This window comes from Lagenorhynchus albirostris, chromosome 5 (assembly GCF_949774975.1).
Source record: "Lagenorhynchus albirostris chromosome 5, mLagAlb1.1, whole genome shotgun sequence".
Classification (NCBI taxonomy): domain Eukaryota; kingdom Metazoa; phylum Chordata; class Mammalia; order Artiodactyla; family Delphinidae; genus Lagenorhynchus; species Lagenorhynchus albirostris.
In genome coordinates, this window is record NC_083099.1 from 63,624,545 (window position 1) to 63,648,413 (window position 23,869).

The window sequence follows — 23,869 nt, forward strand, 5'->3', positions numbered from 1 at the left end:
TGTTTCTGATTATAAAAGTAACACCAATTCATTTAGAAAACTAGGAAAATTCCAAAGAGCAAACAGAAAAACGCTGCTAATATCTAGGCATATCTACCCTTACCTGGCCGGTTTCTGAGGAATTCCCGCTGGCTTCCAATTGCTCCTCCTGACCCTACTGCAGCGAGCCTGAGTCCCGAGGTCCTGTCTCACCCCTTCATTCAGCACAGAACTGGAGTGGGACACCAAGGGCTAAAGGCATTACCAATTCCCAGCGATAGAAATGTAGTAAGGATGAGATGCTAAATTAAAGTTTATTGCAGAATAAAAGTGTGTGCAGTCAGCATCTGTAAGAGGCTACAGTGAGATGCTTTCTACAATTTGGCAATACAGTCACGTAGAGAGTTAAATTAGTAAAATGCACACTTTGTTAATGAGATCAGTTGTCTGCAGAAGTCACTTTAAAAGACAAGTTATCTTTTGTGAAGGCAGAAAGAGTTAGCCTAGACTCATGATTAAACATAGAAGAAGCAATGGCCAAATCAAAGCACTGAGATACCTGCAGAAAAGATGCTGAGCGCGTGCGGGCGCGTGTACGTGTTGGGGGGAGGTCCACGTGGAGCAAAGAACGGGGAGGGAGGGAGAAGCCTGGTGGTGTCTGGGTGAGGGAGGCATCTTCTGGGTCACGGACAGGAAGGGGGCACCCTCTGCTCTCCTCCCCACTCACCATCAGCCTCCTGGCTCAGCCTCCATGGCCCCTGAGGGTGGGAAGGGCTACAGGAGGATGCAACGCAGGAAAGGGGCCAAGAGTATGAGCTCCACGGCCAAGGTGACAGTTCAAACATGACTCCCACTTACTTACAAGCTGTACCACTCTGAACAAAAGTGTTTTCTTTCTTGAGCCCTTTTCCTGATTTGTGAAGTGAGGATACTGAAGTCTCCTTCAGAGGGCTGCTGTGAGGGATACTCAGAGAAAGCAGGAAGGCAGCTGTTGAGCTATCATTATTAATATAAACAATGATATTATTTCTATTACTGATAAGCAAATTTGTTTAGCACTCCCCATGAGGTTATTCAATAAAAGCCAACCCCAAAGCTGTTCTTTTCTTGGTGTGAATATAAAAATTAAGCTCCTGGACCTGCCACGCTGAGGCTTGGACCCTCAGCCTTGGGGACCTAGTGACTGCACCCCCGAGGCTCAGCAGGGCAGCGGCCTCCCTGGATCCAACGTGCAGTCAGAACTGTCTTACATGGAATGTATGAACCGAACACATAGCTTGTAGCGTTGTGTGGAATAAACACCGTTTGTGGGGGAATGTAATTTTTATTTGTATAAACCTAATGCAGCCAACAAAAAAGTTCTTATTATAAAGGGTTCTGGGAATTATCACCAGTGGTGACTGTGAGTGTACAGTATGCATAATAATAATCACCTGCACTAAGGATGTGTAAAATTTAAATGGAATAATGATGTAAAACACTGATTTCCTAGCACAGAGTAAGCACTGGATATAAATGTTTCACATTTTGCAAATGGGGGCTTTTGTTTTTGTTTCGTTAGGCTCACATTGTGTTATTATTTAAATCAGACAGAGACTCTCTGAAGTGGGGTAGAGAGGGAGGATATTCCAAAATTCAAAATATCGTATTTGTGCTGGTAAAAAAGAAAAAAATCACATTTATTTTACAAGGTAGTATTTTCCTAAAGTATTATACAGAGAGGAAAGTTGAGCTGTTTGTAGGAAAACAGAATATAATTTTAGGAAATTACACACGGATCAACATTGTGCTTAAAACTTTAAAACAGACAGGTTTTTAAAAAATCACACAGTGAGTATTACAGGGTACGAACAGCCTTAAAAGTACACATGAACACGATGATATGGAAGCTCAGCATTAAAACTGCTACTGATGATTTGCTTTCAGACTTGTTCAGACTATTAAGAGAGCACTGCTTCAGACTTAACAGAAAGAACTCAAAGCACGAACAGAAACGCAACCCTTTCCCAATACAGTCAACTCTCAATTATCCATGACAACGAAAGGGAGCAGTGACATAAGAAATTTTTTAAAGATAAATAATTCCAAACTTAGTTTTGAGAAGTGCCCCTGTACTTATGTTTGGATGTGAGAAGCACTGACATCCCTGGAATTGACAGCACCGATAAAGTGTGGAAACGCCCAACGGGAAGAGACACAATCGCACACGACAGAAAAGCCCAAAATACAACTGGCCTCCTTAATGTGCTCACACCTCCTCTGGAGAGGGGAGCAGGGAAGAAAACCCACGGAAACTTTGTTTTCCTCATGTAAAAATCCAAAACATATCAACAAAATTTTGCAAACAAGATGGAATAATCAAGTGTTGACTGTATAAATATTATTTTAACTTGTGCTTTTTTTTTCTTGCCTAGAAGTATTTATACCACCAAAAGTATCTGGATATTTTGACAGCTTTCCAAATTATCTGGTTGCATCCTATTGCCCAAGAAGAGAAATTTTCTTTAAAAGGAGTTTATGATCGCCCCAAAAGAACTTTGATGTTTCAAATAGGCCAGGAAGTAGAGATTAAGAAATAAAACCACCACTCAGATAAAATCAAATCCTAGATCAAATCCAAGAAGTACCTCAGGAAAACAACTTCATGGTTTTGTTCTGGTTTTGGTGATTTTATTTTCTGTTTCATTTTGTACTGTATTACCTTGAACTACAGGTCTTCCCCTTCCAGGAAAGCATCAGTTTTTCTTCAGGGTTTTCCTCAAATTTGCATTTCAGATCCTGAAAATACCTAGATTTGATTGTAAAGCTTCAGTTGTTAATGTACCAAACAGTTATAACGACAAAAGCATTTTAATTGCTTTGTCATTTCTCAGAAAAGTCATGAACACGTGTGAAACTTGAAAATTCTAGAAGAAATCTTGGTTAGATAAGAAAGCTAAATTCCACACAGCACTTATTTTGTATGTTCTACCTAACAGCTTTCACGCCAACTTTCAGAAAGTGGGAATGCTGCCAGTTTTTGATAAAAGCCCAAGAAAGCAGTTTTTCCACCCACACAGCCCAACTCTTTGCCCCAAGTGAGCAAAGGTCCAAATGGTAAAGCTTTCATATCTCTCAATGTACAAGTATTAATCAAAAACCTATTTAACATGACTGTGTTCTATGTCTATAGTACACACTGCAGTCTAAACATTTTCTAAAAGTGCCTATAAATATGCTTATACAAATGAGCAATACAGTATCAGGATTACAGAGCAATTCTTTCATATAATACAGAACAGAATAGGCCTAGAATTTAAGTTGAAACTACGTATTTTTATATCCTTATCAGTTGTTTTTGGAATGCAAGCATTAGAGAAACAATTCTCGTTCAATCATATATGATTTTCAGATAATTATTAACAGTGCTAGGACAAAAAAAAGAATTCTTGTTTGTGCTTATTTAGAAAAGGCTATTTTGAGATCCAGGAGCATCTGATATTTAGAATCCTGTGGAACATCTCCAGTTCTATAAAATAGATAGAAGTGAATCTTAGTTTTTAATTATAAAGAGTTTGTGCAAACATTTAAAGTGATTATCAGCTAGTCTTAAATCCAAAAATTCCATTAAAATCATGGCTAATCTGAATGGCAGTTCAGGAGTTTAAACAGGAACATAGGCAAAAGTCATAGATATTACCATATAAAGTGCCCAACCCTGACACAGCCAGCCTCAGAAACATGGCCCTGTGCCCATGGATTCCCATGGCGCTGGAGACCTGGTGGTTGACTCCAATTAGATTAACGGATGGAGGAGAGAACTGATAGGAATGGTGCAGAGAAACAGTGCCTCGTGTTCCTGCCCGGGGTTGCAACAAGCTCACCCAGAATTAGGTGAAGACAGGACCCTGGCGCGAGTCGCCCTGGCTGCAGCTGGCCACTCAATCCTGGGCGGTGCTGAGAGCCCAGGGCAGGGCTCATCAGCTGTCTGTCCCTAAGCCCCTCTCCGTACACCCTCCTCCGCCACCCTCTCCTGGGCCCCGCTGTACCTGGAGCTCTGCTCACCACCTTCTTGGTTTGACTTGTTAAGTCTTTACATTTCAATAAGTGGGAACTTTATGCTGGCTGCATTCTCGTCTAGCACAGAAAGTGTTAACAAACACTGCTTTCAAAGGAATATGCACACTCCGCTTTCTAAACCCTATAGCTGCTTGGGGCACCTAAATCTAACAAACTCTTCTAGCCAGTCACGTGACTACACATACAACTAGGAAAGCAGGTTCTGCCTGGAGTGACTTTTGAAAGATGCCAAGTGGAGGCTTCAGGGAAGGACACAACAGGCCTCTTCTTATTTCTTAAAATACAAACTAATGTGACACAGAAGATATGTCATGAGATGATGCCATGAGCGCGCACTCATGGATAGTCAGGGTGTAGGAAGTATTTCTCCAGCTCCAACTTTGACGGTTCTGGTTTCATGTGGGCCATATTTTAAATTTCCTAGATTCTTAACTATGCCTCACAGACGGTATATTTGGAGAAACAGCAGGTAACCGACTCACACGAGAACACCAGTTACTAATGGAGATTAGGAGCAGAATTCTGAAGAGAGCTAAATAAGAAAGAATCACTTACTATTTTATGTGTGCAGGAAAAGAGAATATTTACAACAGCCCATGAATATTACTGTTGTAAAGTGAATGAATATTACACAAAATATTTTCTCCTGACTTAGCGAACTATTTCAACTGTTTTTGCATTGGCATAAAAAATCCATGCATCATACTGAATTCTAATCCAGTTCTCACCTAAGCCATCCTAATGCTTCATACAACCAAATGAAGCAGAATTAATCAAACCTATTAGATTCATTCCTAATCCCTAAAGGACTGCTGTCTTTAGCACTTCCATGCTAACTAAAACTATGACTGACTTTTTTTCTTAAGACATCAGATGTGGCTGCCTCCTAAATATAATACCTATATAACTCCTAAAAGTTTCCCCCAGACTTGAAGAACAATTTTAAAAAGCAGGGATATGTTGGGGAACCCACCCAAGAGGCCAGTTCAAATGGTACAACATCCCCAGCTAGCCCAGGCCAAGTACATCTCTCCTTCCCCCGGGTTCCCAGGGCACTCTGGGTCCCATCACCTGCATGTGTTACCTCGCCTACTGGACTGTGGTCCCTTCCTGCCGGGAGTCAGGCCTTATTCACGCTCTGAAGAGCGTAGGCACTCAGCTAAAGCTGGACTGAGCCTGAAACAGAGGTGGAATCTCTTCTGAAGTGAGGTCTAGCTCAGCCCCAGATAACGGAGGGATGTGCAGACACTGGCCATAACTAGGGACTGAGCTGGCCTCCAGTAACCTCCCAGAAGTAAGCCAGGACAGCACTGGCCCAGCCCCAGTGCAGGCGGTGGGGAGACGGGGGAAGGGACAGAATGGCATTAACCAGTGCACACCTTGAGGGGTCACGTGAACCACTTTCCACACGGCACTAGCAGGATAGGGGTGCTCATCAGCACGCCAAAGAGTTGTTCTGCGAAGAACTGGTTCTTTATAAAATAGTGTCTCCTTCACTCCGGGCAGCTCCTCAACCTGATCCGTGATGCTCTGTGATCATCACTTCATCACATCATTGCTTTCAAAGTTCCCAGTGAAATTAAGGCTGGGTCACAATTCATGACACCAGATGCTACATAAAAAGGAAGTCAAGATACAAAAGAAAACCATTTATAAGAAAAAAATGTCTTAATTATAAGACTAATTTAAAAGTGAAGCTAAATCAGCAGACCACTGAACTGGTATGGTTGTTAGAGAGGGGTAGAAAACATCGACTGCATTGGAAAAAGGATCCATTAGACAAAAGTACAAAAGCTCAGCATGGATCAGAGGACGGGGCTTCCTGCCTGGACGCTCACACGGTGGTTTCTATTGTTTCGATCACTTCCAGATCAGACTGTGAAGGGGAGAGAAGGGTGCACTCGTCTGGTTCCCAGCTGCTCTCTGGACTGTAATCTTCCTCTGAACTCAGTTCTGCTCCTTCTTCTGTGTCCTCATCGCACGACTCCACATAGTGAGCCCCGACTGCATTGATCCCAGAGTCCTCAGAACTTGAGGGAGAAGAGCAGTGATCTATTTTTGGCGTATTGCTCTCTTTTGATATTAAGGCATCGTGTGCAGAGACCTCCTCGGGGCTAATTTTGTGGGAATGTGGCGCCGGCTGCTTCTGCACGTAACACATCTTCCCATTAATACATTTAACCTGATAGTTGTCAATAAAGAGGTCTGAGATCATACAGTACCTTGGTGAATCAGGGGGGAGGGGAGGCTGGAAGACAGATGCGAATTTCAAAAAGTGTTCAGTGAGGGACACTGAGATCTGAATGGTGTTTGTGGGTTCCCAAGGCCTTGCGGGAATCTCAGTGCTTGGAAGCTGTTCCACAGGGGTCATCGGCTGATACACGTATTTGCCTGTGGGGAACACAAAAAGGCAGCTGAAATCTAAGAGTATTACACACACTACATTAAGGTAGCCATAATGGTTTCTCTCTGAGGACTCAGAATGTTTTTAAAAATATTTCAATAACATCTCAGAAGAAACTAATAATAGAATCGTTCAAAACTGTTATAATCAATTAAAAATACAACACGGTACCATAACATCATGGTGTTTTCATCTAAGAAACTCAACACACTTTACAAATCTTAATTTATATTTGAGTCTTTTTAATGCCTCTGGAATAGGTGGGTGGATACTATCATCCTTATTTTTCAGACAACTTGAAATGATTTACCCATCATACTAAAATAAAGAATGTCCACATTATAGTATGGTAAAAACATACTGTAAAATAGTATAATATACCATAAAATTATAATTCCATTTTTATCTTTAATAATTATATGCTAATATAGACATTTAAAATTTATCATCAGGATTATGATAAGACTTTCACTCTTCAGGTTTCTATGTTTTAATCAGAATACACATACACACACACATTTAATAGGTAATGGCCTATAGCATTGTCCTGGTCACCCTCAGTGGCCAGGGTCAGGTGCAGGGTGTGAAATGATCTCTTTCAAGACCCAAAGCTCATCAGTGGCCAAAGCAGGAGATATTCTCCCTGACACCAATTCCACAAGCACAACCTCAGCCAAGCACAGGCACAGGCAGATGCAGGGGGGTGACCTGCCAGATGTTTCTAGAAAACCAAGAAGCTTATCCCCAAACCTTCCCTCTGCCTAGGTGTTTCTCACAGAGTTTGTGTGGAAGTGAAACCTAACTGGATCTGCTCCTCCCGCATCTCTTTGCTCATTCTCTTTTGCTTCACTCAACAGTTAACAAAGCCTCCCCTGTACCAAGTGCTAAGAAGACAGATGGAGATGACAATTGCCCAGTCTGTAAGCCTAAAATGATTTAAAAATAGAAATCTGGAAAAAAAAAAAAAACCAACAACCACCACAAGTCCCAGAGACAGAAGCCACAAATGTAGGCACCATCTTGGGTTTATTCCTAACGTAGCTGATTTATCAATCAGTCCATACAGTATCTTCTGCACATATTTATGACACTGTTTTTTAACCTCAATGCTATTGCCATTTCAGATCAGATAATCCTTTGTTGAGGGGCTGTCCTACGCACTAGCATCCTTGGCCTCTACCCACTAGATGCCAGTAGCACCTCCTCCCCAGGCTGACAATCAAAACATCTCCAGGGCTTCCCTGGTGGCGCAGTGGTTGAGAGTCCGCCTGCCAATGCAGGGGACACGGGTTGGTGCCCCGGTCCGGGAAGATCCCACATGCCGCGGAGCGGCTGGGCCCGTGAGCCATGGCCGCTGAGCCTGCGCGTCTGGAGCCTGTGCTCCGCAACGGGAGAGGCCACAACAGTGAGAGGCCCGCGTACTGAAAAAAAAAAACCCAAAAAAACCCAAAAACCAAAACATCTCCAGATGTTGTCACATATACCTGGAGGCAAAATCGCCCTCGCTGAGAACCACTGATTTATGACCTCCTCATGAGCATCTCTTTGCAGGCAAATCACCCACTGTGCTCTGCTCCCATCTGTTTTAGTTCTTAGTCAGATCGAAAATTCTAGGATAGGGATCACATTTGTAAGGAAAACTACCTTATATTTTTTAAATAAGTTCATTAAGCATGGACGAATAGCAATTTTAGATCAGAAATGTGAACAGCAAACTGTGCCACAGATAGTGCAACATTTGATCTATTAAGATCAATCAAGCCTGCCTGTATTTTTTACCTCTGTTTCTTGACTCCTGTACAAAAAAGTAGGCTTAGATGCCACAATTTCTTTGTAACTAAATTACTCTAAAAATACACTCAGCTTCATTCTGGAGTGAGGGAATTCCCCTGGCAGTCCAGCGTTACAATTCCGCACTCTCATTGCCAAGGGCCCGGGTTCAATCCCTGGTCTGGGAACTAAGATCCCACATGCCACGCGGCACGGCTAAAAAAAAAAAATCATTCTGGAGTAAAACTGTTAAGCCTTTGGGGTCCCAGGTCTGCTTCCAAGCCTGGACATATTTCACACAAACCTTACAGTCTAACAAAAATACAAGCAAGAACTGTCATGCCTGCCTGGGAAATTGTTTAAAATATATTGGGCTGGCCAAAAAGTTCGTTCAGCTTTAAGTAAAAATAAAAGACATTTTTCATTTTCACAAAGAACTTCATTGAACAACATATTCACTAACCGATCTGACTTTTTGGCCAACCCAATACCAGGTATCTTCAATTCTGTTATCTGTAAAGGAAGGGATTACTCCTTGTCAGGCAAAGTTCAAGTCAGGCAAGTTCTAACAGCTTGGTAGGAACTCTGAATCCAAGCAGAGGGGCAAAAAAGGCAGACTTTCAAGCCTCCCCTCTGGTCTGTCAGCCCCAGGATTAGAGAAAGATGAGTCTGGGCAGAGGACAGAAAAGGGACTGGGAGAATTTAGGGGACTCTACTCCCTTCTGTCCACAGAGTGGTGAACAAAACATCTGGAACGGAGGTTTGGTCTTTTCTTGGGTGGTAGACTGGTGGTTACTGGGTTCAGAGGCTATGGATGGCAGGCACTCATGAAATGCTTGTCGCAGATGCTGATTAAGCTCATTCTGGCCCAAGTAACCTATGGTTTAGTTACCCACTGGTCACCGCGTAAGAGGTTCCTGAGACCCAGAGGGCTCAGTGCTTTATCTAGTCCAAAGGTGGAGAGGATCCTGCAGCCTGACTTTGGGCCTTCTCTGACCAGCCTCTCCTACTCTCATCTAAGCCCCCTTGCTGCACCCACCCCCTTACCCGCCTTTGTGCTTCTTCAAAATTTGATTTTTCTCTTCTTCTCAGTTGTTCTACCTCTTACTTTCCTCTCTCCTCCAAAGCACCATTTTTATTTCTTGAAGTGTGGTAAAAGTAAGAGAAATGCAGCTTGGAGAGAAAGGTATGTTGCATTCCAGATTACATTTTCTTCTACCAGTTACACCTATTAAACATGCTATTCAGAGCTCGAGTGCCAGCCTGTTATCTGGTGATACTGAGATACAGATGCAAAGAGGAAGGCAGGGAAGAGAAAAGTAATAAAGATGGCCAGATGAGAAACAGAGTTGAGTAAACATCTTTTAAATATCAATGATTATATAATACTATATTGTTTGATTTGCTCATAAACATATAAATTATAAAACAAACATATCAAGGATTTAGTTTTGTAAAGAGTCCAGAGGGGGGACTTCCCTGGGGGTGCAGTGGTTAAGAATCCGCCTGCCAATGCAGGGGACATGGGTTCGAGCCCTGGTCCGGGAAGATCCCACATGCCACGGAGCAACTAAGCCCATGCACCACAACTACTGAGCCCGCGCTCTAGAGCCTGCACTCTAGAGCCTGCAAACCGCAACTACTGAGCCCACGTGCCACAACTACTGAAGCCTGCGCGCCTAGAGCCTGTGCTCTGCAACAAGAGAAGCCACAGCAATGAGAAGCCCGCACACCGCAACAAAGAGTAGCCCCCGCTCGCCGCAACTAGAGAAAGCCCGCGCACAGCAACAAAGACCCAACGCAGCCAAAAATAAATAAATTTAAAATAAATTAAAAATGTGGTGTTTGTCTAGGTTTCCCCACTGTAAAGTTAGTATTTTTCTCTCTATAATATTAAGTATCTTGTGAAGAGATATTTTGAGAGTATGCAAATACCCTGTTTCTCATCATACCACCATCTACTAATTTTAGCATGCACAGGTGGATGTGGCCTGCAACAATCACTACTGTGGTATTTGCCAAATAGTGATTTTCTATTTACATCATTCCTTCTATATTTATTAATTAGAATTCTATCTAAGCAGGAGATGCTCCTTCTCCCTCATTTATTTATGTATTCAATTATTTACTGATAGAAGCATGGACTCATATTTATTTTATTCTAGGGATTGTAATCCTTTACTACCGTTATTTATTTTGTTGCTCAAATTGTCCCAGACTTAGCTCTTGGGAGCTCCTTTAAGTTACCCCTGTGTCATTTCAACATGCCCCATATTTTTGTGACGACTTCCTCACGTTCTGGCGTCATAAGAAGTTACTGGCTTATCCTGTACTTCCCCTGCCCCAGTCCAGGAATCAGCCATTTCTCCAAGGAGCCCTAGCTCCTTTCTTACGAACTTACGCATTCTTAAGCTTATTCTCAAAATACTCCTGTGAAGCAGAATCTTAGTTTGCTAATGACTCATTCAGCCACTCACAAAATTCATCCATACGAAAGTGAAGACTACACCTCATTACACTACTTAACACCCATTTTAACAAATAATATAAAAACTAAAAATAAACTTCGTAAATGCATTACTTTATATGGAATCTTTTTCAAGGGAGCTCAAATCACATTCTCAATAATGAAACTGACTAATCACAATAGGTTTTTGTGATCACTAAGTGAAAAATAAATTTCATATATTCATGTTTCTTTTCAGGAAAGCTGGTTCAACACTACAGGTATTTCTCAACTAAAGGCCAATCAAAACCACTAAATAAGTAACTTAAACTATTCTTTTAAAGTCTTGGTTCATAATTTTTCTGACTGTTCTTCCCCAATGGTGTTTAGCAACAATATGTAGTACATACTGTTTCATTGTTTTTGTTTTTTAACATCTTTATTGGAGTATAATTGCTTTACAATGGTGTGTTAGTTTCTGCTGTATAACAAAGTGAATCAGCTATACTGTATACATATATCCCCATATCCCCTCCCTCTTGCATCTCCCTCCCACCCTCCCTATCCCACCCCTCTAGGTGTTCACAAAGCACCGAGCTGATCTCCCTGTGCTATGTGGCTGCTTCCCACTAGCTATCAATTTTACATTTGGTAGTGTGTATATGTCCATGCCACTCTCTCACTTTGTCCCAGCTTACCCTTCCCCCTCCCCGTGTCCTCAAGTCCATTCTCTAGTAGGTCTGCACAGACCTACATACTGTTTTCACCATGCCTCAATGAGACACTAAAAAAGATTTATGTTTTCATCCTGGTGGAAAGAAGGAAGGGATAGAGGGGAGAGTTAATTACTTTCTCAAGCTCATGTAGTAAGGCAGAGGTCAGTTCTAGAGCCCAAGCCCTGTGACAGCCTATGTTCTTTCTTCATGAGAATACTCATTACTTAATTAATAAGATTTATCTAATGCTCTTGTTAGTTTACACTGTCATTCTCTGCCATTAACTTCAGCTAATATTCCAATCGGTAGCACAGTTGTACATATATAGTAGATACATTCCCTAGTAGGAGTTTCTTTCTTTTGGTTGTAGAGCACAAAGGGAAGGCAGGTGGGGACAAACGTAGAAAATGATTTATGTGGCCCCTTAAGCTATTGCATGCACTTTGTTAAACTAGTTTTTAGGATCAGTTGTGCATTTTGATTTTTAAAAAAGATCCTCTGGAGGGGAATGAGCTTTTTGCTTTTACAGATAGTTTTATGACTGTTATGTGTGTCCGCTTGACACATGAACTACACTGCTCTCAGGGAATGCAAAGTTATTTTAAAATTAGCCTAAGAAAAATATAATTAAAAAGGTAAATCTACTGAAAAAAACTGAGTGGCCTAAGGGAAACTGCATGCACAGTTCAGTTCTTTGATTTTATATACTGAATCACAAGTATGCTTATTTTAGTCCCAAGGGCATTCATTATATTGAAAATAATATTAAATATTCTTATCAGCTATTTCTGCAATGTACATTATTTACTTAGTTGAGTAGCATATCACAAACTAAAAGGAAAAGAACCTAACATTTATTATAACCAATATTTTTTGTGGCCTTACCCTCTACCACCCTGCTCCACTGGCAGTAATATACCAATATTTTTGTACTTCAATCTATGAGAACAATAAAGTTCATACATTGCTCAATATATTGAAGTCCCCAATCAGAAATTTATGCAAGATGCTAATTTCTTCATTTTTCAAATCGTGTAACCTTTAGTGAGGAGGAACATATTAATGTAAAGCAAAACCTCAGTGAGACAGAGCACCAGAGCATGGTTTATTTACTCAGTTAACAAATATTTATTGACTATTTACCATGTTTATACTACTAAATCAGATGCTGTGGGGAAATAAAAAGTACAATGTGTAGTCATGCTTCAAGGGGCTTCCAGTCAAACTGCAGGGAGAAGATAAAAAATAAAAATAAAACACCAGTTGAGCAAAACTGTAAATATACAAGGGCATTCACCAAGCAGCGGAATAGGATTCCAGGCTTCACTGAAGGACTGTACCTGGCTGTTAAAAGACACACACCTGTGGAGTAGCAATCGGAACTGCTCCAGGCCAGTTCCAGAGCCAGAATGTGTCAGCAGGCATGTGGGGTTCACAGAGTCGACCAAGACAGCAAAGGAGGATAAAGTTTGTGAGGAAGACAGAGGCTGGATGGGGCTTAGAATGCAAGGCCAAAGTGTTCGTGTTTTGCTAACAATGGGGACCAGTGCAGATTACTGAGGAGGCAAGTAATAACAATAAAAGAGGGATTTCAGAGAATTTAGTCTGGTAAAGATGTGCAGAGGGACTGGAAAGAGAAGAGATGGGGGTTAAGGGGAGGCTATTACAGGGTTTCAAGCATGACATTCTGACCTGACGCAAGTCACCTGGCTCAGTAGAGGAAGGAACACCAGAGACATTCCTAGGAAGGTGGCAGATCCTGGGGGTTCAGGGCAAGGACTGGGGCTACGTACTGGCTGTCCAACCTTTATCAAATTAACAGTCCCATGCTTTCCATTTCCTCAGGGTAAAGTGGTCAGTGCACTCTATCTTTTAAAGCACTGACTCAATGCCTGGCACATTGTATAATTCTATTATTGGTGTTGCTTATAGAAGACAGGAGCTGCCTGCAGGTCTCCAAGCCCCTCTATAGAGGCTTCCCAGCTTTGCCTTTCTACTCACTTCCATTTCTATCTGCTCCTCTCATGGGATGGGCACAGATAAAGCTGGTCTAAAGCACAAATCAGACTTCGACAATCAAGCTTCCACCATCTTCCAGTTGGTTTTACGCTCAGATCTGGAGTTAAGTCAAACTGGTAAGAGGGGGAATGGAGGAGGTGGAGGAAGTACCACGGAACAGCCTGTGCAGGGCAGGAGCCCTCACCAACAGACCTCTATAGTCTGCACTGCTCTGGGCCACAATTTTGACACCCTGAAGTAGGGCAGCCAGTACAGTGAGGCCTGCCTTAAAAATAACATTTCTAAAAGTGCCATAAACCAACGAGAGAGAGAAGCTGTTCACCATATTTACCAAGTTAGAGTAGCCAATGTGAAGAGAGACATGATGAAGCCTCTATCCTTTTTTAAACCATGTTTATTCCTACCTGAAGCCAAGTCTTCTGGTTTGAGGGACAGATACATGTAAAAAAAAAAAAATTGTGTATTTTAATAAGTAACTACCACTGAAAAACTAGGGGTAAAGAGAAGTGTAAAATGCATCCCTCTTACGACCCAATTTGAGTCACACAAACATCTGTAAGCATCACAAGAAGAAAGAGAAGTATTAAGTTGTGGGGTAGACACTATATAAGGTACAGGAGCCCAGAAAAAGTGAGGGCTGGAAGGGCTAAGAAGAGGCTCCCAAGAAACGGATATAAACTTAAGAAGGGCTAGGACCTGGACAAAAGAAAGTAAAGTGGCAGGCTTTGTGCAAAATCCAGAGGCGGAAGTAGTGTGGGCTGTCTCAGGGGCAGTGGGGTAAACAGCCTTACTGGAACAGAGGGTCTCCTGCCACAAAACCAGTCTCATCACAGATAATCTAGAAAGAGAGCAGAACCCTTCCCTTGCCTAAGGAGACTGGATACCAGAAGAGCCACCCTGCTGAATAAACTGGTACAATGGAACTTGTAGACACAGACAATTCCAGTTGGGAAAGAGCCCCTTGTAGGGCCAGAGAGTTCGGAAACATCCAGTAGGTAAGTCTGGCTAAAACAGGCCATAGTAAAAAATGAAAAAAAAAAAAAAAAAAAAGGCAGAGAATGAGAACTCTCTTAGGCTTTCCAGTTCCTTTTAGGGGGCCAAATAAGGGTCTCATGGAGCGAATATCTCCACCTCTTTATCCTTAATCTCAGAAGTCCTACTTATCCACCGGGAGCTGTTCCGTAGAGTTGGTTTTAATACAGTAATTGGTTAAAAAAGGGATGGCTGAGGGAGTCTTCTAAGGATGGCTGACTGAGGATGAGATGAAGCATGAAAAACCGTATGTTCAGAAAGAAGAGGAGGGCTGCTGACAGAGCACACAGAGACTCAACCACTGTGTATTAAGTATCTGCACTTTGCAGTACAGGAAAACACTGGGAGAGAAGCCTGATGGAGGGAAAGAGGAATAAGTGAAAAGTGGCTGATTATGGATCACTGCAAGGGAAGGAAAGCTGTATGAGTGCCACCCCTTTTTTGTCTGAAGATGGATGACGATGATGATAGTCATTACCTTTGATTTCTTTATAAGAAGGCTTGACCTTATTGGCATTTTATTAAACCATCTCAGCCTCCTACCTTCCTCTGCAAAAATCAATAGTGGATGGGCTGAGTTACCAGACTAGCCAACAGGTTTCTAAAACTTCAATTAGAAAAAATTTGAGAACAAAGAAACTCCCTATGGGAGGCAGCACAAGTGGAGATGGAGAACATGAAGACTCTGGCGCAGTTTTCTGCCATTCCACTAACACACAGCTGTGTAGTTCTACAGATCCCAAATAAGTTATTAGCAGCCATTAATCCAATGGACAGATAATCGTGACAGTCTAAAACTAAGGGAAGTAGTACAAGACATCTGTCACATTCATCTATTGATCTGGGAATAAAAAGTTCAGAAAATTCCCAAGAAAAGGATGCTAACCAGTCAACCTGATCTAAGAAAATTAAGATCTTAAACCATCTGTGCTTTTCACAGGGGCTCAGCAGATACTTACTGAAATAAAACAATACATTTTTTTTGTTAAAGGTTATTTTTGTAAGGAACATGTCTGTGTTTAGTCAAGAACCTCATTTTTAAATTTATACAAACCAGTATGGCATTCTGGAGCTTTATTTGTTTATTCATCAGTCACAACAATAATAAAACACATTCTAAGTATCAATGAGATATAATTTAAAATCAAATTATTTATATACAAAAATTTATATTTCCCAATGGAATGAAAGAAAATATATTCACCATGTTTTTTCTTTAATCAGTTGTTATAATTACCTCTCATTTCTCTTGGACCTGTGATTAGGCCAGCCAACTTTAAAATCAGTGCCACTGGGGAAACCCAGAGTTAGGGGTAAGAACTTACAAATGTACTACTTACAGTTAAATAGCATCTCTACTTAACTATTCACTTAACTACTCTCGAATGGGGACAAGGAGGCTCAGATGATGGCACCAAAACTCAACTTGGAGATCTGTTCTTAGACAACCTCTCTTCATCATAATAGCTGGGTTGTGAAATATATGGAGAAAGTCACTTCGCAGCTGACACTAAGCAGTAAAGAGGAAAAAGGGGCCCAGGTTATTACGAGATTATAAATGTGCTAGTATCAACTAATGCCTCTCAACTCCAAATTTTCTTTTCAATATATGTTCAGCCACAGTGAACAGAATCCCTTTAAACATTTTTCTTCTACACTGAGCAAGATGCTAAATTTCTCAGTAGAGAGCACTAGAGGGACACTACAGGAGGAAGGGGCTCTCGTGTTTGCTGCACACAGGCTGGGGTGGGGGGAATGAAATCTGCTGGAGGTCTGCCCCAGCCATGAACCCAGAATGTACGGTTCCTTGGCAACCTTGTGGTTTTGGCCTGGCCTGGTGATAGCCTTCCCATGGCCTTCTCCATGTGCAAACCAGCGTTCTGAAGGCCTTCTGCCTACATCATTCCCTCCTGCCTATCCAAGCCTATGCCACCTTTGCATACCCACGCCCTTAACTGCTCATTGCCCATGCCTTCCTGGCACTCCAAAGGGCTGCTTCCTGCTTGCCCAGCAAATTCAAAACAGTACAGCCTGGGCAAAGAGGCAAGGTTCTCTGCTATTCTGTAGGCTGAACTATACTTTCTCCAACAAGTTTTGAACCCCAGTCTTGGGGAGGCGGAATTCCTTGCACCTTTGTCCTTCCTGGGTATATATACTCCCTCAGCTCAAAGGAAATACACAGAGTTTCCTTATATCCTTTGGTCACTTATTTCTTAGAGTTTTACAATTCTTTCTCTTTCTTTTTTCTCTTTCTTCTTTTTTTTCTTTCTTTCCTTTCTTTCTCTCTCTCTCCCTCTCTCTCTCTTGCCTTTCTTTCTCTCTTTCTTTCTTTCTTTTCTCTCTCTCTCTCTCTCTCCCTCCCTCCCTCTCTCTCTCTCTCTTTCTTTCTTTCTTTCTTTCTGTCTTTATTTATTTTCCCTGCATTGGGTCTTTGTTGCTGCAAACGGGCTTTCTCTAGTTGCGGCGAGCAGGGACTACTCTTCGTTGCAGTGTGAGGGTTTCTCATTGCAGTAGCTTCTCTTGTTGCAGAGCACACGCTCTAGGAACGCGGGCTTCCGTAGTTGCAGCACACAGGCTTAGCAGTTGTGGCTCGTGGGTTCCAGAGTGCAGGCTCAGTAATTGTGGCGCACAGGCTAAGCTGCTCTGTGGCATGTGGGATCTTCCCAGAACAGGGCTCAAAACTGTGTCCCCTGCATTGGCAGGTGGATTCTTAACCACTGCACCACCAGGAAAGTCCAACAATTCCTTATATTAAACTTCCCCTGTGTAATCTACTACATGGTTTCCATCTACTGATTGGATGTAAATTGATTCAATGACCAAAGTCAAAGTGTGGGATTTCCTGTAGGACAGGGGTCCCCAACCCCCAGGCCATGGGGGAATCAGGCCACACAGCAGGAGGTGAGCGGCTGGCGAGCAAGCGAAGCTTCATCTGCCGCTCCTCATGGTTCGCGTTACTGCCTGAACCTTCCCTCCCACCCCCATCCATGGAAAAACAGTCTTCCACGAAACCGGTCCCTGATGCCAAAAAGGTTGGGGACCGCTGCTGTAGGTGGTACTGCCTGATCTGTCTACTGAGAATGCTTTAATATAAGTATAGTATTAAAAAATTAAGTAGTTTATATATTTGGAGCCTAGACTAAGACATTAAATCTTATGTATTAAAATATTAATCCTTTAGATGTTTAAAACTGGACAAACTGACAATTAAGTTTAATATTAACAGAGAACAATTTTAGAAGAATGCATTCTAAAACTTATTTTTAAAAGAATATTGTTCGAGGGAGACCTTCAAGATGGCAGAGGAGTAAGACGTGGAGATTACCTTCCTCCCCACAAATGAATCAAAAATACATCAACATGTGGAACGACTCCTACAGAACGCCTACCAACACTGGAAGAAGACCTCAGACTTCCCAAAAGGCAAGAAACTCCCCACGTACCTGGGTAGGGCAAAAGAAAAATCAGAGACAAAAGAATAGGGAGGGGACCTGCCCCTCTGGGAGGGAGCTGTGAAGGAGGAAAGTTTCCACACACTAGGAAGCCCCTTCACTGGTGGAGACAGGGGCTGGGCGGGGGGGAAGCTTCAGAGCCACGGAGGAGAGAGCAGCAACAGGCGTGCAGACGGCAAAGCGGAGAGATTCCCACATAGAGGATGGGTGCCGACAGCACTCACCAGCCTGTGAGGCTTGTCTGCTCACCCACTGGGACGGGTGGGGGTTCGGAGCTGAGGCTGGGGCTTTGGAGGTCAGACACCAGGGAAAGGACTGGGGTTGGCTGCATGAACACAGCCTGAAGGGGGCTAATGCACCACAGCTAGCCGGGAGGGAGTCCAGGGAAAAGTCTGGACCTGCCTAAGAGGCAAGAGACCATTGTTTTGGGGTACGTGAGGAGAGGGGATTCAGAGCACCACCTAAACAAGCTCCAGAGACGGGCACGAGCCATGCCTATCAGCTCAGACCCCAGAGACGGGCGTGAAACGCTAAGGGTGCTGCTGCCGCCACCATGAACCCTGTGTGCGAGCACAGGTGACTACCTACACACCCCTCCCGGGAGCCTGTGCAGCCCGCCACTGCCAGGGTCCCAAGATCCAGGGACAACTTCCCGGGAGAACACACAGCACGCCTCAGGCTGTTGCAATGTCATGCCAGCCTCTGCCACTGCAGGCTCACCCCGCATTCCAATTATGACTACCGTACCCCTGCCTCTCCCTGGCCTGAGTGAGCCAGACCCCCTAATCAGCCGCTGCTTTAACCCCATCCTGTCTGGGCGGGGCACAGATGCCTGAGGGCGACCTACACGCAGAGGCGGGGCTAAAACCAAAGCTGAACCCCAGGAGCTGTGCAAAAGAAGAGAAAGGGAAATTTCTCCATGCAGCTGCAGGAGCAGCAGATTAAATCCCCACAATCAACTTGATGAACCCTGCATCTGTGGAATACCTGAATAGACAACGAATCTTCCCAAAATTGAGGTGGTGGACTTTGCGAGCAACTATAGACTTGGGGTTTGCTTTCTGCATCTGATTTGTTTCTGATAATTATGTTTATCTTAGTTTACTTTTTAGTGCTTGCTATCATTGGTGGATTCGTTTTTCTTTTTTTTTTTTTTTTTTCGGTACACGGGCCTCTCACTACTGTGGCCTCTCCCGTTGCGGAGCACAGGCTCTGGTCACGCAGGCTCAGCAGCCATGGCTCACGGGCCCAGCCGCTCTGCGGCATGTGGGATCTTCCCGGACCGGGGCACGAACCCGTGTCCCCTGCATCGGCAGGTGGACTCTCAACCACTGTGCCACCAGGGAAGTCCCTTTTTAAAATTTTTTACAATTTTTTTTATTTTTTCTCTTTTCGTGATTGTGTATGTGTATGTTTCTTTGTGTGATTTTTGTCTGCTTAAGATTTGCTTTTACCATTTGTCCTAGGGTTTTGACTGTTCATTTTTCTTTCTTGCTTTCTTTTCCTTGTTTTGTTTGCTTGTTTTCTTTTTATGGTGTGTGTGTGTGTATGTTTCTTTGTGTGATTTCTGTCTGTTTAGTCTTGCTTTTACCATTTGGTTTGGGGTCCTATCTGTTCGTTTTTTTGTTTTGTTGGGTTTTTTTCTTACTTTTCTTCCAAGCCGTATGGCTTGCAGGGTCTTGGTGCTCCGGCCGGGTGTCAAGCCTGAGCCTCTGAGGTGGCAGAGCTGAGTCCAGGACATTGATCCACCAGAGACCTCCCAGCCCCACATAATATCAATCGGTGAGAGCTCTCCCAGAGATCTCTGTCTCAACGCTAAGACCCAGCTCCACCCAGCGGCCAGCAAGCTCCAGGGTTGGACGTCCCATGCCAAACAACTAGCAAGACAGGAACACAACCCCACCCATTAGCAGAGAGGCTGCCTAAAGTATTACTAAGTTCCCAGACACCCCAAAACACACCACCAGACGCAGCCCTGCCCACCAGAAGGACAAGATCCACGGCCACCCCCCCAGAACACAGGCACCAGTCTCCTCCACAAGAAAGCCTACAAAAGCCACTGAACCAACCTAATCCACTAGAGGCAGACACCAAAAACAACGGGAAATACAAACCTGCAGCCTGCAAAAAGGAGACCCCAAACACAGTAAGTTATACAAAATGAGAAGACAGAGAAATATGTAGCAGATTAAGGAGCAAGGTAAAAACCCACCAGACCAAACAAATGAAGAGGAAATAGGCAGTCTACCTGAAAAAGAATTCAGAGCAATGACAGTAAAGATGATCCAAAATCTTGGAAACACAATGGAGAAAATACAAGAAATGTTTATCAAAGACCTAGAAGAACTAAAGAACAAACAAACAATGATGAACACCAGAATAAATGAAATTAAAAGTTCTCTAGAAGGAGTCAATAGCAGAACAACTGAGGCAGAAGAATGGATAAGTGACCTGGAAGATAAAATACTGGAAATAACTGTCACAGAGCAGAATAAAGAAAAAAGAATAAAAAGAATTGAGGATGGTCTCAGAGACCTCTGGGACAACATTAAATGCACCAACGTTCGAATTATAGGGGTCCCAGAAGAAGAAGAGAAAGAGAAAGGAGCTGAAAAATATTTGAAGAGATTATAAGTTGAAAACTTCCCTAATATGGGTAAGGAAATAGTCAATCAAGTCCAGGAAGCGCAGAGAGTCCCACACAGGATAAATCCAAGGAGAAACATGGCAAGACACATAGTAATCGAACTATCAAAAATTAAATACAAAGAAAAAATATTAAAAGCAGCAAGGGAAAAGCAACAGATAACATACAACAGAATCTCCATAAGTTTAACAGCTGATCTTTTAGCAGAAACTGCAAGCCAGAAGGGAGTGGCATGGTATACTTAAAGTGATGAAAGGGAAAAACCTACAACCAAGATTACCCAGCAAGTATCTCATTCAGATGTGATGGAGAAATTAAAACCTTTTCAGAAAAGCAAAAGTTAAGAGAATTCAGCACCACCAAACCAGCTTTACAACAAATGCTAAAGGAACACAAGAGAAGGAAAAGACCTACAAAAACAAACCCAAAACAATTCAGAAAATGGTAATAGGAACATACATACTGGTAACTACCTTAAACATAAATGGATTAAATGCTCCAACCAAAAGACACCGACTGGCTGAACGGATACAAAAATAAAACGCATATATACGCTGTCTACAAGAGACCCACTTCAGACCTAGGGACACATACAGACTGCAAGAGAGGGAATGGAAAAAGATATGCCATGCAAATGGAAATCAAAAGAAAGCTAGAGTAGCAATACTCATATCAGACAAAATAGACTTTAAAACAAAGACTATTACAAGAGACAAAGAAGGACTCTACATAATGATCTATGGTTCAATCGAAGAAAAAGATATAACAATTGTAAATATTTATGCATCCAGGCTTCCCTGGTGGTACTGTGGTTAAGAATCTGCCTGCCAATGCAGGAGACACAGGTTCAACACCTGGTCAGGGAATATCCCACATGCCAGGAAGCAACTAAGCCCATGCAAGACAACTACTGAGCCTGCACTCTAGAGCTCGCAAGCCACAACTACTGAGCCCACGTGCCACAACTACTGAAGCCTTTGAGCCTAGAGCCCATGCTCTGCAATAAGAGAAACCACCACAAAGAGAAGCCAGCTCACTGCAATGAAGAGTAGGCCCCACGTGCCGCAATTAAGGAAAGGCCCACGTGCAGCAACAAAGACCCAGTGCAGCCAAAAATAAATAAATAAATAATTTTTAAAAATCTTTATGCACCCAACATAGCAGCACCTCAATACATAAGACAAATGCTAACAGCCATGAAAGGGGAAATCAACAGTAACACAATAATAGTAGGGGACTTTAACACCCCACTTTCACCAATGGACAGACCATCCAAAATAAAAATAAACAAGGAGGGACTTCCCTCGTGGTGCAGTGGTTGAGAATCCATCTGCCAATGCAGGGGACACGTGTTCGAGCATGGGCTGGGAAGATCCCACATGCTGTGGAGCAACTAAGCCTGTGTGCCACAACTACGGAGCCTGTGCTCTAGAGCCTGCGAGCCAAAACTACTGAGTGCATGTGTCGCAACTACCGAAACCCACGAGCCTAGAGCCCATGCTCCGCAACAAGAGAAGCCACAGCAATGAGAAGCCCATGCACCGCAACGAAGAGTAGCCCCCATTCACTGCCACTAGAGAAAACCAGTGCACAGCAACAAAGACCCAATGCAGCCATAAATTCATTAATTAATTAAGGAAACACAAGCTTTAAATGACACATTAGACGAGATAGACTTGATATTTATAGGACATCCTATCCAAAAACAACAGAATACACTTTCTTCTCAAGTGCTCATGGAACATTCTCCAGGATAGTTCATATATTGGGTCACAAATCAAGCCTTGGTAAATTTAAGAAAACTGAAATCATATCAAGTATCTTTTCCAACCACAAAATATGAAACTAGATATCAATTACAGGAAAAAACTGTAAAAATAACAAACACATGGAGGCTGAACAATACACTACTAAATAACCAAGATATCACTGAAGAAATCAAAGAGAAAATCAGAAAGTACCTAGAAACAAATGACAAGGAAAACAAGACAATGCAAAACCTATGGGATGCAGCAAAAGCAGTTCTAAGAGGCAAGTTTATAGCAATACAACCCTACCTCAAGAAACAAGAAAAATCTGAAACAAACAACATAACCTTACACCTACAACAATCAGAGAAAGACAAAGAACAATAACAACAAAAAAACCCAAAGTTAGAAGGAAAGAAATCATAAAGATCAGATCAGAAATAAATGAAAAAGAAATGAAGGAAACAATAAGAAAGATCAATAAAACTAAAAGCTGGTTCTTTGAGAAGATAAACAAAATTGATAAACCATTAGCCAGACTTATCAAGAAAAAAAGGGAGAAGACTCAAATCAACAGAATTAGAAATGAAAAATGAAAAGTAACAACTGATACTACAGAAATACAAAGGATCATGAGAGATTACTACAAGCAACTATATGCCAATAAAATGGAAAAATTGGACGAATTCTTAGAAAAGTTCAACTTTCTGAGACTGAACAGGAAGAAAGAGAAAATGTGAACAGACCAATCACAAACAATGAAATAGAAACTGTGATTTAAAATCTTCCAACAAAACAAAAGCCCAGGACCAGATGGCTTCACAGGTGAGTTCTATCAAACATTTAGAGAAGAGCTAACACCTATCCTTCTCAAACTCTTCCAAAATATAGCAGAGGCAGGAACACTCCCAAACTCATACTACAAGGCCACCATCACCCTGATAACAAAACCAGACAAAGATGTCACAAAAAAAGAAAACTACAAGCCAACATCACTGATGAACATAGACATGAAAATCCTCAACAAAATACTAGCAAACACAATCCAACAACACATTAAAAGGATCATACACTGTGATCAAGTGGGGTTTATTCCAGGAATGCAAGGATTCTTCAATATACGCAAATCAATCAACGTGATACACCATATTAACAAACTGAAGGAGAAAAACCATATGATCATCTCAATAGATGCAGAGAAAGCTTTCGACAAAATTCAACACCCATTTATGATAAAAGTTCTCCAGAAAGTAGGCACAGAGAGAACCTACCTCAACATAATAAAGGCCATATATGACAAACCCACAGCCAACATTGTTCTCAACAGTGAAAAACTGAAACCATTTCCTCCAAGATCAGAAACAAGAAAAGGTTGCCCACTCCACCACTAGTTATTCAACGTAGTTTTGGAAGTTTTGGCCACAGCAATCAGAGAAGAAAAAGAAATAAAAGGAATCCAAATTGGAAAAGAAATAGTAAAATTGTCACTGTTTGTAGATGACATAATACTATACATAGAGAATCCTAAATATGCTACCAGAAAACTACTAGGGCTAATCAGTAAAGTTGGTAAAGTAGCAGGATACAAAATTAAGGC

The 23,869-nt window shown here is 42.3% G+C and overlaps 1 protein-coding gene across 3 annotated transcripts in view; it reads right to left on the reverse strand.

Moving 5' to 3' along the window:
- Positions 1-1,627: 1,627 nt before the first annotated feature.
- The window catches only part of C5H3orf70 (chromosome 5 C3orf70 homolog), a 104,429-nt gene continuing 82,187 nt past the window's right edge, over positions 1,628-23,869 (reverse strand). Inside the window, exons 2-4 of one of the 3 annotated variants that reach the window (XR_009540706.1) lie at positions 5,418-6,429; positions 5,123-5,214; positions 1,628-4,095 (exon numbers count right to left, since the gene is read on the reverse strand). Coding sequence is in view for 1 of the 3 variants with exons in the window: in XM_060150215.1 (XP_060006198.1) it covers positions 5,873-6,429 (557 nt within the window). In the remaining 2 variants the exon portion in view is untranslated. Of the gene's footprint in view, positions 6,430-23,869 lie in introns of all 3 variants that reach the window. The other 2 variants (XR_009540705.1, XM_060150215.1) reach the window with 2 other exon arrangements.